Raw genomic sequence first — 18723 nt, forward strand, 5'->3', positions numbered from 1 at the left:
CCAAATCTCAGTTTATATTCAAGTATATACGGTATGTTGCAACATTGAAAAAAGTCACCCAAAAACATCAAGCTCATGTTTCAGACAACCACACTTAGGCCCCCTTTTATTAAGCTGCAGTGGTGCTGCTGCTGCAGGAAATGCTCCGACACTCATTCAATTCCTATGAGCATCAGAGCATTTACCGCACCAGCCCTCACTACAATGACTGATAAAAGGGGAGCTTAATTTTCTCTGGTTATTAATAGCTTTCTGAAATTAGTTACTTTTATTCATAGTTTAGTTAATATTTTTTAATTTTGTGCACAAGTGCGCCAGTACAATTTTCATATGTTTTACAGTGTGCCGCAAACCCCAAAAGTTTGAGAACCACTGCTTTACTCACAGGTGTAAAGGTGTGTCACCATAAATGTTAACCACATGAGGCTGCACCTCGGAACTGCTTTGCAGCAGATACTTCACTATTTCGTAGTGTCCAAATCGGGAGCAGAAATGCAGAGGAACGTGATCTTCATTATCTTGAGCGTTCACTAGAATATGACCAGATAAAGGCCAAGGCTATTACCAGATTTCAATCTGCCATCTCCATGTGTAACTTATTGATTAATAAAATGAACAAACATACAGCACAGTTACCGGTACTTACCATAACAGGTGTTATCCGGGGGCAGCAGGCAAATATTTTCACATCCCTCCCGCTTCCCCTGGTTGGCTTCTTAGATTGCTTATGGAACTGAGGTACCGCGAGCCAACGTCAGGCGGGAAGGCACTCGCGCATGCGGGTGGTCATGAAGTTTCTAAAAACTTAAAGTGGTAATCCACTTTTACCACCGTCCGTACCAGGCTCCGTGGATGACGTCACCCACATGTGAGAATATGCTGCCTGCTTGTCCAAGGATAAACATTAATACATTGTTATCAGGGCTGGTTTTAGACATGCTGGGGCCTCTCTTCTACCTGCCCCCTCTCCCAATTTTCCCGCCCACCATTACTAAAACATATAAAACAACTTTAAAGGACTTCTTTACACTCAAAATACAGACAGATCTTCACCAAATACAGAACAATGGATCCCAAATTTGAACTAGAAATATGAATACAAAAACTGAACTGGAAACCCCAAAACGTTAAACTCAGCAAGTACTTCATTTTGTACTGAACACAATCAATGGCATACCCATGAGAGGGGAGGGGGGGGGTTGGGCCTTCCACTTTGAGCATAGGCCTCCTCAAGATGAACATCTCCCTTGCTGTAGCTGGTAGGGATCCCCCAAGCATCACCAGCTGATGACCACCTCCTCTCTCTCCTCAGGTCCAGTAACCACAACTTTCCTAGTTCTGCAGCAGTATTTCACAGCTGCTACTGCCCCTGTCCCCCTGGCTTTCCTAACCATTTAACTCATATTGTTGACGCATAGCCTTACTTTTAGTAGTGAATTGTCAACGATACGGAACTTGTGGCCTTTTGTAGTCAGCATCTGGCAAATTTTATTCCCCTTGGTTGTTTTCTCCTCTCGCTTTTTTTCACATGCAATTTGCACGGGAACACCGTCAATAGCGCTCAGGACAATAGCACCCCGACAATTCTGCTCTGTCAAACGCGCGTACTGATAAGTGCGCGCATGAAGGATTTTCGGGGCACAATTGTAAGTTTAGTTGGGGGTGTTTGCGGCAATCTTCAAATTGACAGCGCGTCAACATCCCCCTGAAGGAGAGCGCGACTGTAATAGGGGGTGTGTGTTTCCACCCACACCCCCCCCCCCTCATAGCAGAAGAGCGGAAACGGGAAGGCTTCGGGAGGAGAGCGCGAGTTGTAAATGTAGTGGGGGGGAGTTCCCCCCTACCCCATCTCAATGAGAGCGCGAGTATGTTGCGGGTACCCCCAAGCCCCCCTCAGAGCGCAAATGGGAAGACATAGGGGGCGGCGCGTATTTGTTCTGCATGCAAATGTCATGGTGGAATTGTCAGTGCGCCGGTTTCCTGCGTGCATTTGACAGGTCACCATTTGCAAGCACTAACTCTATCATGTTGATGACCTGGATAGGTTCCTGGAAGACAAAGGGATTGAGGGGTACAGATAAGAGCAGTGGAAGGTTTAGAGATAAGTGTAGAGGTAGGCATAAAATTAGTCAGGGACCGCTGACCAGGCAATATGCCTGATGGGCCGCCGCGTGAGCGGACCGCTGGGCTGGATGGACCTCTGGTCTGCCCTGGCGGAGGCGACTACTTATGTACTTATGATACTGTCGACATAGTTGTCACACACTCACTTTTCACTTGTCCAGTACTTGATTATGTGGCTGTTCATGTTTACTTGCATTTATTCACTTTCAGCTACTATTATTTATTGATTCTCGAAGACCACCATTAACCGCTTCATTCCTTCAGTCACTGCTTCTTAACCACTTTAAAAACTTCTAGAAAAATACATGTTTTAAATAATATTTTAAAACTCTGAAAGTTATTATTCATTCTCAGTTGTCCAAACAGATTATTCCAAAGCTTCACCCCTTCCACCAAAATAGCCATAGCTCTGGTACTAAGTCAAACACAAAAAAGGAGGCGTGGCTTATTACTTCGTAATAAAGGGAAGTGTAGAGTTCAATAATGCTATAGAAAAGCAACGTGCTTTCCCAAAATAACGCACAATTCATATCTCTGAGCACAAATTCTTCCTAACATGAAGTTTATTGAATGATATGAATTGGGCGTTATTTTGGGGGTAGCATGTTGCACAGTTCTGGTACTAGCATACCTCACAAGTAGTATCTCATCGACAACTCTTTCCCTCAACCGAACTAGCTAACAACCTGTGACAAAGATGAACTAATAATATTAAGTAATTATGTCAACATCGTATCAGAGTAGGTTTTGATCAAACTTACAGGAACGGGATTTCAAGAGCAATAAGGCGCATGAAATATTTTCAGCAATTTCTTCGGCCCCTCTTATGCCAGTAAGAGAAATTCTACAGGTTTCTATCGACAGACAAATTTCCCTTTTCCTCCAATTCAAGCACATAATCTAGTTTAAAAACACATTTAGCTTCTGGATGGTCTCCAAGTATTCTCAATCCCTTTCTTAAATCAATAGCTTTTCATTTGTTCTGATCATATTCTACTTGCTCTACAGGGCTCCTCACTGGCTCCACGATAAAGACTTTACAATTCAGACCTTGTATAATCTTATGTATTGCAAATTGACCCTTAGTCTTATCAAGGCAGCCTCACCAGCTTTGCTGTACTCAGTGTGACACTATTTGTCATCATAAAATAATTTAACACAGGACATCTGATGTCTACAGCACCTTTAAGATTATTTGCAATAGAACACAAATCATAAATAGTTAGATTAGCAAGCACACTTCACTCTCCCCATACTATGATAAGCTGCATAAGAACAGAAGAATAGCCTTACTGGGTCAGACCAGTAGTCCATCCTCATGATAGCCAATCCAGGTCACTAGTACCTGGCAAAAACCTCAAAAAGTAGCAATATTCCATGCTACTGATTCAGGGCAGTGGCTTCTCCCATGTCTGTCTCAAAAACTGACTATGGACTTTTCCTCCAGGAACTTGTCCAAACCTTTCTTAAAATCAGCTACGCTAACCGTTCCAGAGCTTAACTATTTTCTGAGTGAAAAAAATATTTCCTCCTATTGGTTTTATAAGTATTTCCCTGTAACTTCATTGAGGGTTCCCTAGTCTTTGTAATTTTTGACGGAGTAAAAAAAATCGATCCACTTATACCTGTTCTACACCACTTAAATGGACTGATTTTTTTTTTTTTTACTCTGTCAAAAATGACAAAGTCTAGGGGACACTCAATGAAGTTACATTGGAACATTGTTTTACATGGCTCAACACAAGAGATCCACATCTGACTTGCGAGACTGCTGCTTTCGGTTCCTGCATACTTTCGAGTAGCAGTCTCAAAAGTTTCACATTGTCTGTCCTTCCAAGTTTCGGACCCCTGACGAAGGAGTTTTCCGCAGCTCCTGATTGGTGAGGCCCGACTTTAGTACAGGAAGAGGCGAATTGGAGCATACCACGAGTGATTTCCTTCACTCGCCGGCGCTCTGGTTGCCCTCTCCTGCCTCTCCAGCTGCCCTCTCCTGCCTCCCCTTTGTGATCGGAAAATACTGCGAATGACCGGGACCGCAAACCGTGGACCGCGAATTCAGGGCGGAGCACTGTAAAGAGACTATAACACCGTATTACGCTTGACATCTTTATAATGAAAGTTAATTAATGATGTGTATTTTTGGTTTTTATTACAGCCTATGACACAGTTGTAGAGAAGTGGAGCTGGCTAGATTTTATGAATTTTATCAGAGTAATTTAGCATTTTGACCTTTACAAATCCTTAACAATTTTATGACCTAACTTTTCTAACGATATGGTTTCCAAGTTAATAATCTCCCTGATTTGAGATTGACTAACCAATCCACATATTTAACATTAAAAAGGTCAGTATTTCAGGACATTATTCCAGCTTGCTACGTTGTTTAGTTAAATATGCAATAATGACTGATAGAAAGGGCATAGCCATCAGTTAATGACTAGAAGAATGAGCTGAAGACTCAATAATGATCTACACTGTTATTAATTCAACAAGCAGGACCCTGAGGTGAATGCTGGAATTATACATATGATAATGAATGTAAAAAAGCCCAATCTAATGCCTCAAAGGTTATGGCCATTTTAATGAAAACAACAAGGATTAAAACACTGTGTGGCTCATAATCGAAACGGAAATACATCTAAAAACCGGCCTAAATCAGTGAGACAAGTCGTCCAAGTGCCGACAATCGAACTGGGTTTTAGATGTATCTAAAAACGACTTAGGCCTTCACAGTGCTGCAGTACGCCCAGAGCTAAAAGGGGCATTTTAGGAGTGATGAGGGCGGGATTTGGGCGGGACGTGGGCCGTCCTAGACTTAGTCGTACTGCATGTATAACCGAAAGTTTAACAACACTGACTTGACAGAACTTGGACGTTGTAACTTAGGCCATCTAAAACCAGGTCTAAGTCACAAGAAGGTATCCAAAGTGACCAGATAACCACTGCAGGGACAAAGTACAGACCCCTACACACTCTCCCAGTGATCACTGACCCCTCCCCCGACATAAAATCAGCACCTGGGAACCTGGCATAGGAAAGCCTACTAGAGCTGCACAGAGGTAGGTTAAATGGTCTGGGAGGGTGGGCTAGTGAACCATGGAGAGGAGGACCCAGACCCATAAGCTACTCTAACCACTGAAATGCCTGGTGAAACAGTGCACCCCCCAAAACCCCCCAAATCCTTAGGTACTGCCATATAAGTTGCACCTGCAGGCATAAGGGCTATTGGGGTGGTAGACAGGTGGGTCTAGTAGGTCCTGGGGGGTGTTTGGGGGGAGGTCTTACCATGACCTATAAGGTTGTTGTGGTGAGATGTGTATGTGGCACCCTTTTAGTGAAGTTCACAGCAGTGCCCTGTAAGGTACCCCACTACTCTGATGCAATGTTTGGGTGTCTAGTCCATCACTTTGCTGACTCCACCCATGTTCAAAAGGTCTTTTCCAAGGCGTTTTTGACTTGGACAAATTTTTGGACAAAAATGGAGTATAAAGATAGACGGCTTAGTGGTCTGGACAATCAGATGGCTAGACATACAGTTAGACGATTTTCGGGAAAAAAAATATTTTGGATGTATTTTTCGAAAATGGACTTTTTCCATGTCCGACTTTGGGTGACTAGTGATTTAGGCCCCAAAGGGACTTACAATCACCTTTTGATTATGCCCCTCCATGAGGTTATTTAACCTGACCATGTGTCTGAGGGAGGCATAATAATATCCAGAATTTTCAAGATACAACAAAAGCTGAATCATGACTAGAAAATTAATGAGTAGGAATGGTTTTCACTTCTTTGCCTTTTTAAAAACTATATATAAACATAAAAACACCATAAAAATGAGAAAAGCAATTCTATACGCTAGCACATAAATTTAAGTCTCAATAGTACATTAACCCCTCTTCTATTAAACTGCACTAGCAGTTTTTAGCGCAGAGAGCCACGCTGAATGGCCCGTGCTGCTCCTGATGCTCTTAGGAACTCTATGAGCATCGGGATCAGCGTGGGCCATTCAGTGCGGCTCTCCGCGATAGAAATTGCTTGCGCAGTTTAATAGAAGAGGCATTTTGCAGTAAAAACGTGCTTTAGAGCATTCTTACATGGGTCATTTCCATGCCACTAAGTGCGATTCTATAAAGTGTGCCTAACTTTTAATTGAAGGCCTAAAAACTGGACCTAATATTGCCCAAAACAATTCAACAAAATACCAATAATAATAGAGAAAACCTTTCAATGTGCTCTCATTAATTTCATTGTAGAGCAGGGGGAGAAAGTTATATTCAAATTCTCCACTCACGCTATTTTTGGCAGGTCATTTATCGCTTTGGAAAGATGGACTATAATCTGCCATTGTTCAAGACGGATTAATGGGTTCTTGTTTCTGAAGAAGATAGCGAAACGGAGCTCTGTTGGGCAGCGACTATTTTCCTTTGGACTCACATAAGTTTGAATTTTCACATAGATTGTTTTTTTCGGCATTTATTTTTTTGGTGCTTTTTTGGTTTGAGCAGCGAAAGAAAACTGAGGACAAGTAGTTTTAAAGAAACTTGTAATTTGATAAATGAAGAAGAGCACATTGAAAGGTTTTCTCTATTATTATATTTTTCACTAGTCTTTAAGCCCGTTACATTAACGGGTACTAGAATAGATCTGTCTGTCTGTCTTTCTGTCTCCTTAGCCGCTGTCTGTCTTTTTTTCTTTTTCGCTCCTTGGTTATCATTTTTTTTTCCTATCTCTCTCCTTTTGTTGGTTTTTTTTTCTGTGTGTCTCTCTCTCCTTGTGCATTTTTTTTCCTTTCAATCTGTCTCTCTAGCCCTCTGTCCTTTTTTGTATGTATCTGTCTATCTCCTTGTCTGTATTTCTTTATTTCAGTGTCTCATTGGCAGCTGTTTGTTTTTTTGTGTGTGTGTGTGTTTCTCTCCTTGTGCAGTGTTTTTTGCCCCCTGTTCTTCTGTGTGTGTTTGATTGCCACCTTCTTATTGTGTGTGTGGAGATGTCAGGGGTGTTTTGTGGGAATAGACCCATTCTCTCACTTACCTTTTTTTTTTTTTTTTTTTTGATCGTACAGTAACTGCAAACCGGCACAGAATAGTTGTTATGAAATAAACCAGCAGAGTATGGAGTATTTAATCGGCAAAGTAGTAAATAGGCACAGAGTGACTTGTGGAAAATAAACCGTCACTAGACACTCGATTAAAAGCGAAGTTACGTGCACCGAACTTGCACATACGAAAAATTGTTATGGCAACCATAGAACATGAATGCTGTAACTCCGACAGAAAGTAAAGTTGCTTGTGCTGTGAAATGCAAATAACATTTTGTAAAAGCATTAAGGGAACAGGGAGCAAGGCAGAAGTTAAAACAGGAAAACCTTGGCAAAATTATTTGTAAGTTTATAGTTGCCGCGGCAGCACCTCTCATGATCCCTGCCTGCGTATCCGACGGAGGCGGGGATCGTGAGAGGAGCCACCGCCGCATCTCTGAACTTATAAATAAAATTCAAAAATACATTAAGGGAGTGTTCTTACAGGGAACGGCGGCGGCGGCGGCGACGGCCAACTTACAGGAAGGGAGGGAGAGAGTACTGTACGGCCATCAAATAAGTATGAAGCTGTGTGATTTTCTTTGTATGGCAAGACTCTTGCGCATGCGCACTCCTACCTGCGGGTCCCTACAGCGCACGGAAAACGGGAGCACGCAGGTGGAGTGCACATGTGCGACTAGGGCTTGTGACATTTCCGCTCCCCGAGACGGTCATGTCCGAGTGAAACCCCAGCCTAAATCCTGTATCCGAGAACAGGGATTAACCGAGAATGATCAGGCAGGGGATACTGAAAGTAGAGCTGCCTATCCTGAGCCATCTGAACCTGATCAGGAGCCAGAATTCAAGTTAGCTCCACGGCCCAGTAAAAACCCTAGCTCCCTTAAGAGATTTAATCAGGCTCCCAGTTGTATTCTGCCCAGCAACCTGGGGGGGGGGGGGGGGGTAGCCCAAGAGCATGAAAGCTAGGCACACAGACACCTAGAACAGGGTGTGGCCCAAAGACTCTTAAGCAGCCCTCCAAGGCAGTAAGACAGGCTGCACACGAGGACCTGGCAGAGAAGGTTCTCCGGGCCAGGCAAAGGCCAGACCTCGCTCAGGAACCCATGGAGTGTGAGGATTCCATTCCTCAGGAGCCAGCAGAGCAGCTGGGTATGCCAGAAAACATGGACACGGCTGAATGGTCCATGCCTGAAGCTGACAACGAGGAAGCCATGGATGTGAGCTGGGCAGCCTCTCACTAAGTACTAGAGGTACGGGGGTGTATAAGAATATAGTTGTGAAAATTGATAAAAACTATTTTTGTTAGGTGTGCAAAGCCAAGCTCAGAGCAGTGCTGCACCAGCACTGATTACGTTGCTGCACTCCAGCTGTGCCAAAAGCCCAGAGAAACTGAAGGAAGTTTGCTGGCTTGTGAAGTAGTTTCCCAGTTACCTATTTAAGTTCAAAGGACTTACAGAATTAGGGTTGGAGCCCCGAAGACCTAAGGGTGGGATTCCGAGGGAGCTTGTTAAAGCTATGTAATAAAAAGGGGAACCAGCAATTCTGTTGCCCAACAGTGGGAAAGACTGGAAACGGATTGTTGCTGGAATGACTAGAGCCTGCAGTAATGTTTTATTTTTTCTTTTCATGATTGAAGTTTGTTTTACAATGTGAAATTTAAGTGCCTGGTGAAGAAACCAGATTATATGATTAAAAGTCCAGGACTCAAGAGTATTCTTAAGGACTTTTACTTTTTGGGACTAATTTTGTGTTCTCTTGCTGAGACTGTGGTTCAGTGCGGGGTGGAGCCCTAGAACCTGGACTGTGAACTTACCTAACCTAAGAACTGCTGTTCTTTCATTGAACTGTTTGAAAGATAGAAATCTGGTTTTTTTGTGTGTTTCTTTTTGGAACCAAAGGAAGAGTGTACGCTAGTGCTTCCTTATATGACTTTTTGGTTTTCTAATCATTGTGTTTTGGTGACAAATTAAACTTTGAACATTGTTTTTTATTTGACTTGGCTCGCTGTGCTTTATTTTAGCGAAGCCCAAAGTATTGGGACACCAGTGAGGTCTTCCACTTTGGGAGCCACGCCAGGGTCGTGCTGCCGCCTGTCGGTGGTCTTCCACAAGCTTCCCGGGACCCCGGCAGGTGACAGGCTTTATTATATTAGATGATAGAGGAGACATAATGATGTACGGGGTAAACTCATTTAGGTTATAGTCAAAAGATCAGGTTTCAGGTTTATTAAAAATTTGAAATACCGCTTTATCAAATATCAAGGCAGTTTTACATAGTATATAAAAAAAGAAACTATATATAATACATTAAAAACAGATTTTAATACAGCAATCAGTCAGTATGAGTTGTCTGCCTGGGGTTATACTGCTAGTTGATTGACCAATTGCAGTTCCCCAGTACTGAGGTCTCTTTCTTTATTGCACTTTCTTTATTCACTAAACTTTCAGGAACTCTCCCCTTTCTGGCTTATATAGTGTGGGGCTACGGCTCTTTCTGTAGTTATTGCCAAGTTTTTTTTCGTATTTTGTTTTAGTCACCATTTATAGAATTGGGCACTAACCATATGCTAATCAGTTGGTGTGCAATAATGTAACTGCACTCTCCACCTCCTTATCTCCCCCAGCACTAAAAACTAAATTTTACTTTTTAGTGCATGGGTAGCACATGCCATAATAACCATAGGATGCCTGAGTGTGCTACACAGTAAGGCATTTTGTCAGCGGTAAGCACACAGAGCATAGTAAAAGGACCCCTTTCGTTTATAGAACAGTCATACATGTAATTGGCATTAATGGTGGTTACATGCATAAATGCTTATGTTTATTCAAATCTGATATACCGCCGTAGCCTACAACTGCTCACAGCGGTTTACGATAAAAAAATATATCATGGAAATAAAAAAGAACACCATTAAATACAGGAAGAGACCTATCTAAATCCAGAAATACAATTTTATCTTGCTGTGTTTGCAAGTTAATCCTTGAGTATTACCTGGAAAAGATCAATAAATATGATCAGTCTGAGGAATATCTTGTCTGAATGCTAAATTAAATACATTTTCAAAAATGAATTTTAAAAGCCTTTAAAATTCAATTCCAAACGAATCTGACTTGGAAGCTGATTCCATAAACTTGGCGCTAAATAGAAAAAAAAGCTTTTGAGCAGGTGAATTCCCATTTTCTCCTTCTGACTGATGGTATTACCAACTTATTATCTTGTATCAATCTCAATGTTCTCAATGGTTGTTGCAAATTAAATGATTTATGTGCCAACATTAAGGGCTCCTTTTACGAAGCCGCGTTAGCGGTTTAACGCACATAATAGTGCGTGATAATTTGCTGGCTGTGCTAGCCGCTACCGCCTCCTCTTCAGCAGGCGGTAGCTTTTCGGCTAGCGCGGGGTTAGCGTGTGCTAAAAAGTTGTGTGCGATAAAGCCGCTAACGCGGCTTCGTAAAAGAAGCCCTAAAATTTTGAATTGAATTCTATGGGCTCCTTTTACAAAGCTGTGATAGCGTTTTTAGCGCGCTGCACCCGCGCTATGCAGCTAGAACTAACACCAGCTCAATGCTGGCATTAACATCTAGTGCATGTTGCAAAAGGAGCCCTCTATGATATTGGTAACCAGCGTGCTCGACTTTAAGAATAAATGGGACATCCACGTGGGATCCCTACGAGGGTTGAGTTAAAGAACTAGGTCATTAGCATTCAGACTTAACGGGGTGGGTCAATAGAGTGGGCAGACTTGATGGGCTGTAGCCCTTTTCTGCTGTCATCTTTCTATGTTTCTATATTTCTAATGATAAGAAAGAAATAATGGCGTAACATGATCAAATTTGCTTTTATGACCCATAAGTTTTATAACCGCGTTTTGTAATGTTTGAAGTCAACTAATATTAAACTTTGATAATCCAGCATACACTATGGGCTCCTTTAACTTTTCATCACGCGCTAACCCCGGCGCTGGCCAAAAACTACAGCCTCCTCAAGAGGAGGTGGTAGCGGCTAGCGCGTCTGGCGGTTTAGCGCACGCTATTATGCGCGTTAAACCGCTAGCACGCCTTTGTAAAAGGAGCCCTATATTGCAATAATCAGTTTTGGAAATTAGAAAAGCATGAATTAATGTATGAAAATTTTTATTATCAAAATAATGTCTAATAGAATGAAGGGATTAAAGAACACAAAAACTCTCATAATTTCTGAAATCTGTTCATTTAAGGTAAGACGAGAATCAACCCATATTCCCACATATTTAAAATTTTTAACCACAGTAAAAGATGTACCTTTAAAATATAAAGGGACATCTAAATCCATTCCTAACCCTACTATAAAGAGTGCCCAACTCATATTCCGCGAGAGCCGCTACACTCACGTTACCCCTCTCCTAAAGTCACTTCATTGGCTTCCTATCTGTTTCCGAATAGAATTCAAACTCCTCTTACTGACCTACAAATGCACACCCTCAGATGCCCTCTCTCTTCGCTTATCTCCCCCTGTGTTCTCCCCCATGAGCTTCGCTCAATTGGTAAGTCTATCCTATCTTGCCCTTTTCTTCAACTGCCAACTCCAGACTCCATCCCTTCTAACCTGCTGCACCATATGCTTGGAACAAGCTATCCGAATCCCTACGGTGGGCTCCGTCTCTGGCAGTGTTCAAGGCTCAGTTAAAAGCCCACCTCTTCGAGAGTGCTTTCGACTCTTAACTCCTCTCACCTTGGGTTCTGCATCCCCAACCCTATAGGTCATATCTGTCTGTTCAAGTTAGATTGTAAGCTCTTCCGAGAAGGGACCGCCATATAGAATATTATCAGTTGTGCATGTTGCATGGCTCTTTTAGACACATCCACTTATGCTGCTTGATCTGTCATAAGCAGGCATGCATAAATTTTAGTGTGCCAATGTGTCTTTGCACTAGTATTCTATAATAAGAGCATAAGAACATAAGAAATGCCTTCACCGGAACAGACCAAGGTCCATCTAGTCCGGCGATCTGCACACACGGAGGCCCATTTAGGTGCTCCTTGTTGGAGACCCAGATTTCCCGTATCCCTCAATATGATTTGCAAGAAGGTGTGCATCCAACTTGCGTTTGAAACCCAGAACAGTAGCCTCTGCCACCACCTCCTCCGGGAGAGCATTCCAAGCGCCCACCACACCCCTTTGTGACACCTAAAATGAGGTGCCAATGTATAGAATTAAAGCCTAAGAGGTGAATATTCCAACCTATTGTGCTGAATCCAACTATCTCGAATTACCAATGAAAAGTGGTAAGTAAAATACAAATAAGTAAATAGCATCACTCTCCCGATATACTTCTTTCCCCTCTTATATTAAAATGATTAAATTTTGTCCAGAGAACCCCATGCTAAATAATAACAAACTGGATTATCATTACAGGATTTCTGTTTCCAGATTTCATAGCCTTCTATTTTTTTTCATGGAAAATTAATATTTATTGATCAAACACAACACACAATCTTTTTAATCTGCTTTTTTCAATTACATATCTGTACGAGGGGCCACTGAAAAGCTCTCAGCCCAACCAAGAAAAGAATGATGTGGAGTCATGAAACTTACAAGTTATTCCATACTTTTCTTGACACTTTCCGTTTCAATATTAATGAAATGAAACGAAAGTGTGTAATAACTTGTAATTTTCATGGCTCCACATTATTCTCTTCTTGGTTGGGCTGAGAACTTTCCAGCGGCCCCTCATAAACTGTACAGTATATTGGTTTAACAAATGATCTTTGTCTCCAAAGGGAGGCATCAAAACCATTTGTAGCCTATTAAAGTAGGCCTTTCTTGAAAGAAGCACTACAGTACCTTATACAATATGCTGGCATATTCGAATTAGAGTTACACAGGGACAAAAATTTCACCCATCCCTGCCTATCTCCAATGGAATCTAACCCATACACACCCATACAAGCTAAGATCCATTCCATCCCCCAATTAATCTTCTCCATCCCCACCCACACCAGCAGGAGTCAATGCTATTATTTACTTGCTGCAGTCTTCTGTTTCCTCCTAACCCCAAATCTCCCATGTTTTATGGTTGGCATTCACCATTTAACCAATGAATGTTTCAAGCCACAGTCTGGTGCTCCCATATTAGCTTCTACCATCCCCATGGGAATCCCATGATAATTTCTTCTATCCCCACAGGAATCCTGTGGTAACTATTTCAATACCCGCTGGTATCTCATGGGCTCTGTGGGATTCCCACAGTTCCCCAACCCTGTACAGCTCTCTAATTCTAATATTGCAAATGATAAAACATGTAAAGTTCTGAAAAACATGATAGAAATTTTCCCCCTCTTCTTCAAAGCCACGCTAGCGGCTTCTGCGGGGTAACGGCCCTGAAGCCCATAGAGATTTAGCACAGCTTTGTAGAAGGGGGGGGGGTGGGGGTGTTTGTGTTTCTTAAATGTCTTACCATCTGCCTTGCTTCCTTCTTCCATTAAAAGTTTTGCAATGCTGAGATATCCTTTGGCTGAAGCTAAGTGCAAGGGCCTGTCTCCAACCTCTCCACATACATTCACGTCTGCTCCAAACTTCAGCAGGAGACGGGTAACCTAAAAATGTTTCAGCAAATCCAGTGAAGATAATTTCCTCCAAAGGAAGAAGGTGTCATTGTATACATTCTGGTCAAACATTTTTGAAAGTAATTTTATAAGAGGTTGCTTACATAAAGTGTTGTTTAAGGTGTCTATGTTAAGCCTATTTTATTAATAATAATAATATGCAATATAATATAGATACTTATTTTTCATTAGATACCTTTTATTAAGGTGTGCTAACCGATTTAGCATGCGCTAAAGATTTGCGTGCACTAAATGCTAAGGCGCCCATAGAATATAATGGATGCCTTAGCATTTAGCGCTTGCTCAATCGGTTAGTGCACCTTAGTAAAAGGACCCCTTAAAATGCAAGAGAAAATATTCTCTGAAGTACCTAGGAATCCCTTAACAAAAATCACTTATTACATAAAAAATCTCTTCAATAAAAAAACCTTTCAAAATCTTCCTAAATTTGAGATAGGCAAGTAGGAGTCTATTTGTCTGTACAGCCAAACCTCGGTTTGCGAGTAACCCGGTTTGCGAGTGTTTTGCAAGACGAGCAAAACATTCTCACAAAACGTGTCTCGCAAACCGAGTGTTGACTCGATTTGCGAGCACCCCCGCCCCCGATAACCAGCATCGTTCTCCCTAGCTCGCAAAGGCCCCGTGAATCTCGGCGAGAGGGAGAATTAGAAGTCCTTGAGCATGCGCAGATGCATGCTCAAGGCCGGCAGAAGCAGGAAGATCTTCTAGCGGCACGGACACATCCTGAGGGCTGCATGCCGGTGCCAGACGGGGATGTAAGTTTAAGTTGTTTGGGCGGGGGTGCCGGTTCGCACGGGGGGGGGGGGTGTCTTTGCGAGTGGGGGGAGGAAGCAGCACCGCTGGCCTTGGGGGGGGGGGAGGGAACGTATCAAAGCGAGTTTCCATTATTTCCTATGGGGAAACTCGCTTTGATATACGAGTATTTTGGTTTACGAGCATGCTTCTGGTACAAATTATGCTCGTAAACCAAGGTTCCACTGTATATGATAGTGGTCTAAGGGGTGGCATGGACATTTACACCAGCCCTAGAGCTGTTGAAAATGTCTGCATCAGTATTTTTTAAGCATGAGTGTAAGTAATAACCTACGCAGGGCAGGATTAATTCGTCGAGGGCCCCTAGGCACACAAGTACACTGGGCCCCCTGCCACACCCCACCCCACCATGCGCCCAGGCGGAAACAGGAAGCTGCATCAGAGGGAAGCTTTGGGCAAGCAGTACCACTTGCACAATTACTGTTCCCGTTGCCTTTCTTACCCGCATTGCTTGCTTGTCTTAATTTCCGTCAATGGGGGGGGGGGGCAGGCAGAGGAGGAGAGGGCTGAGGAGAGAAGCAGAAGGCAGGACAGAGGAGACACATGGAGGCAGAAGGGAAGGAGCAGGAGAGAGGCAGAGGATGAGGGGCTGAGGCGAGAGTTAGCTCCGCCCACTCCCTGACATCACTGGCAGCAGACCCGGAGCTCCCCCTTAAAAGGGGAGGGGCTAAGGATCGCAGATCAGCTTGCTTTCAGCTTGTTCTGAGATCGGGGCAGGCAGAGGAGGAGAGGGCTGAGGAGAGAAGCAGAAGGCAGGACAGAGGAGACACGTGGAGGCAGAAGGGAAGGAGCAGGAGAGAGGCAGAGGGTGAGGGGCTGAGGCGAGAGTTAGCTCCGCCCACTCCCTGACATCACCGGCAGCAGACCCGGAGCTCCCCCTTAAAAGGGGAGGGGCCAACAGCGCGCAGCCATTCGGCGCGCAGCGAAGGCGAGCGGCAAAGGCGCTCGCCTTAGCAAGAGCACCTTTGCGAAGGAGCCTTGAGAAGGATCCTAGGCAGCCCAGCAGCAAAAATCTAAGGTACTTTTCTTCTCTTCTCACTCTTCTCTCTCTCTACTCTTTCAGCTATCTGCGCGCCAGGCACCACTCATACGCACCGTGGGACATAGGAACAGGATAGAAGAAATGGAGGCAGTAGGAGCCCAGCAGAGCTACCCAGTATACTGCATCGAATGTCATATGTATGACTACCTCCCCTCCGGGAGGCAGGCGTACATATGCAGTCGATGCCAGGAACTGGATAGCCTGAAGAAGGAGGTTGGGAGACTGCAGGTTCGAGTACAGGAACTGGAGGGACTCTGCACCATAGAGGAGCAGTGCTGGGCAACGGAAGACACCGCCAGAGAGGACCACATTACAGAACAAGTTAGGGAACTCGAGAAGTTCATCGAGGAGGCCTGCAGGATGGTGGAGGCACAGGACCAGTGGCGTACCTAGGGTATGTGGCATCCGGGGCCCATCATTTTTTGACACCCCCTCCATGTAAAAAAATATTTTTTGTAATGACCATGAAACGGAATAAATGGTCAGAATAGAAACAGGCAGTGAAAATTTTCTTATATTCCAAACATAACATAGTAACATAGTAGATGATGGCAGATAAAGACCCAAATGGTCCATCCAGTCTGCCCAACCTGATTCAATTTAAAAAAAATTTTTATTTTATTTTATTTTTTTTTATTTTTCTTCTTAGCTATTTCTGGGCAAGAATCCAAAGCTTTACCCGGTACTGTGCTTTGGTTCCAACTGCCAAAATCTCTGTTAAGACTTACTCCAGCCCATCTACACCCTCCCAGCCATTGAAGCCCTCCCCTGCCCATCCTTCACCAAACGGCCATACACCGACACAGACCGTGCAAGTCTGCCCAGTAACTGGCCTAGTTCAATATTTAATATTATTTTCTGATTCTAAATCTTCTATGTTCATCCCACGCTTCTTTGAACTCAGTCACAGTTTTACTCTCCACCACCTCTCTCGGGAGCGCATTCCAGGCATCCACTACCCTCTCCGTAAAGTAGAATTTCCTAACATTGCCCCTGAATCTACCACCCCTCAACCTCAAATTATGTCCTCTGGTTTTACCATTTTCCTTTCTCTGGAAAAGATTTTGTTCTACGTTAATACCCTTCAAGTATTTGAACGTCTGAATCATATCTCCCCTGTCTCTCCTTTCCTCTAGGGTATACATATTCAGGGCTTCCAGTCTCTCCTCATATGTCTTCTGGCGCAAGCCTCCTATCATTTTCGTCACCCTCCTCTGGACCGCCTCAAGTTTTCTTACGTCTTTCGCCAGATAAGGTCTCCAAAACTGAACACAATACTCCAAGTGGGGCCTCACCTGTACAGGGGCCTCAACACCTTCTTCCTTCTACTGACTACGCCTCTCTTTATACAGCCCAGCATCCTTCTGGCAGCAGCCACTGTCTTGTCACACTGTTTTTTCACCTTTAGATCTTCGGACACTATCACCCCAAGGTCCCTCTCCCCGTCCGTGCATATCAGCTTCTCTCCTCTCAGCATATATGGTTCCTTCCTATTATTAATCCCCAAATGCATTACTCTGCATTTCTTTGCATTGAATTTTAGTTGCCAGGCATTAGACCATTCCTCTAACTTTTGCAGATCCTTTTTCATATTTTCCACTCCCTCTTCGGTGTCTACTCTGTTACAAATCTTAGTATCATCTGCAAAAAGGCACACTTTTCCTTCTAACCCTTCAGCAATGTCACTTACATACATATTGAACAGGATTGGCCCCAGCACCGAACCCTGAGGGACTCCACTAGTTACCTTTCCTTCCTTCGAGCGACTTCCATTAACCACCACCCTCTGGCTTCTGTCCGACAGCCAGTTTCTGACCCAGTTCACCCCTTTGGGTCCTAACTTCAGCCCTTCAAGTTTGTTCAACAGCCTCCTATGAGGAACTGTATCAAAAGCTTTGCTGAAATCCAAGTAAATTACATCTAGCATATGTCCTCGATCCAGCTCTCTGGTCACCCAATCAAAAAATTCAATCAGGTTCGTTTGGCACGATTTACCTTTTGTAAAGCCATGTTGCCTCGGATCCTGTAACCCATTAGATTCAAGGAAGTACACTATCCTTTCTTTCAGCAACACTTCCATTATTTTTCCAACAACTGAAGTGAGGCTCACCGGCCTGTAGTTTCCTGCTTCATCCCTGTGACCACTTTTATGAATAGGGACCACATCCGCTCTCCTCCAATCCCCAGGAATCACTCCCATCTCCAGAGATTTGTTGAACAAATCTTTAATAGGACTCGCCAGAACCTCTCTGAGCTCCCTTAGAATCCTGGGATGGATCCCGTCTGGTCCCATCGCTTTGTCCACCTTCAGTTTTTCAAGTTGCTCATAAACACCCTCCTCCGTGAACGGCGCAGAATCTACTCCATTTTCTCGTGTAACTTTGCCAGACAATCTCGGTCCTTCTCCAGGATTTTCTTCTGTGAACACAGAACAGAAGTATTTGTTTAGCACATTTGCTTTCTCCTCATCACTCTCCACATATTTGTTCCCAGCATCTTTTAGCCTAGCAATTCCATTTTTTATCTTCCTCCTTTCACTAATATATCTGAAAAAATTTTTATCTCCCTTTTTTACATTTTTAGCTATTTGTTCTTCCGCCTGTGCCTTTGCCAAACATATCTCTCTCTTGGCTTCTTTCAGTTTCACCCTGTAGTCCTTTCTGCTCTCCTCTTCTTGGGTTTTTTTATATTTCATGAACGCCAACTCTTTCGCCTTTATTTTCTCAGCCACTAGGTTGGAGAACCATATCGGCTTCCTTTTTCTCTTGTTTTTATTGATTTTCTTCACATAAAGGTCCGTAGCCATTTTTATCGCTCCTTTCAGCTTAGACCACTGTCTTTCCACTTCTCTTATGTCCTCCCATCCTAACAGCTCTTTCTTCAGGTACTTTCCCATTGCATTAAAGTCTGTACGTTTGAAATCTAGGACTTTAAGTATCATGCGGCCGCTCTCCACTTTAGCCGTTATATCAAACCAAACCGTTTGATGATCGCTAATACCCAGGTGAGCACTCACTCGAACATTAGAGATACTCTCTCCATTTGTGAGGACCAGATCCAATATCGCTTTTTCCCTTGTGGGTTCTGTCACCATTTGTCTG

The 18723-nt window shown here is 43.4% G+C and overlaps 1 protein-coding gene across 8 annotated transcripts in view; it reads right to left on the reverse strand.

Annotated features, from left to right (window-relative positions):
- Positions 1–18723, reverse strand: part of LOC117346428 (serine/threonine-protein kinase TNNI3K) — a 278321-nt gene that overhangs the window by 159234 nt on the left and 100364 nt on the right. For all 8 annotated transcript variants that reach the window (XM_033915962.1, XM_033915967.1, XM_033915964.1 and 5 more), the window contains 2 exons: positions 13599–13737; positions 386–530 (listed from right to left, as the gene is read on the reverse strand). In XM_033915962.1, coding sequence (XP_033771853.1) covers positions 386–530; positions 13599–13737 — 284 coding nt within the window. The remainder of the gene's footprint in view (positions 1–385; positions 531–13598; positions 13738–18723) is intronic.

Source organism: Geotrypetes seraphini, chromosome 12 (genome assembly GCF_902459505.1).
Source record: "Geotrypetes seraphini chromosome 12, aGeoSer1.1, whole genome shotgun sequence".
NCBI classification, from domain to species: domain Eukaryota; kingdom Metazoa; phylum Chordata; class Amphibia; order Gymnophiona; family Dermophiidae; genus Geotrypetes; species Geotrypetes seraphini.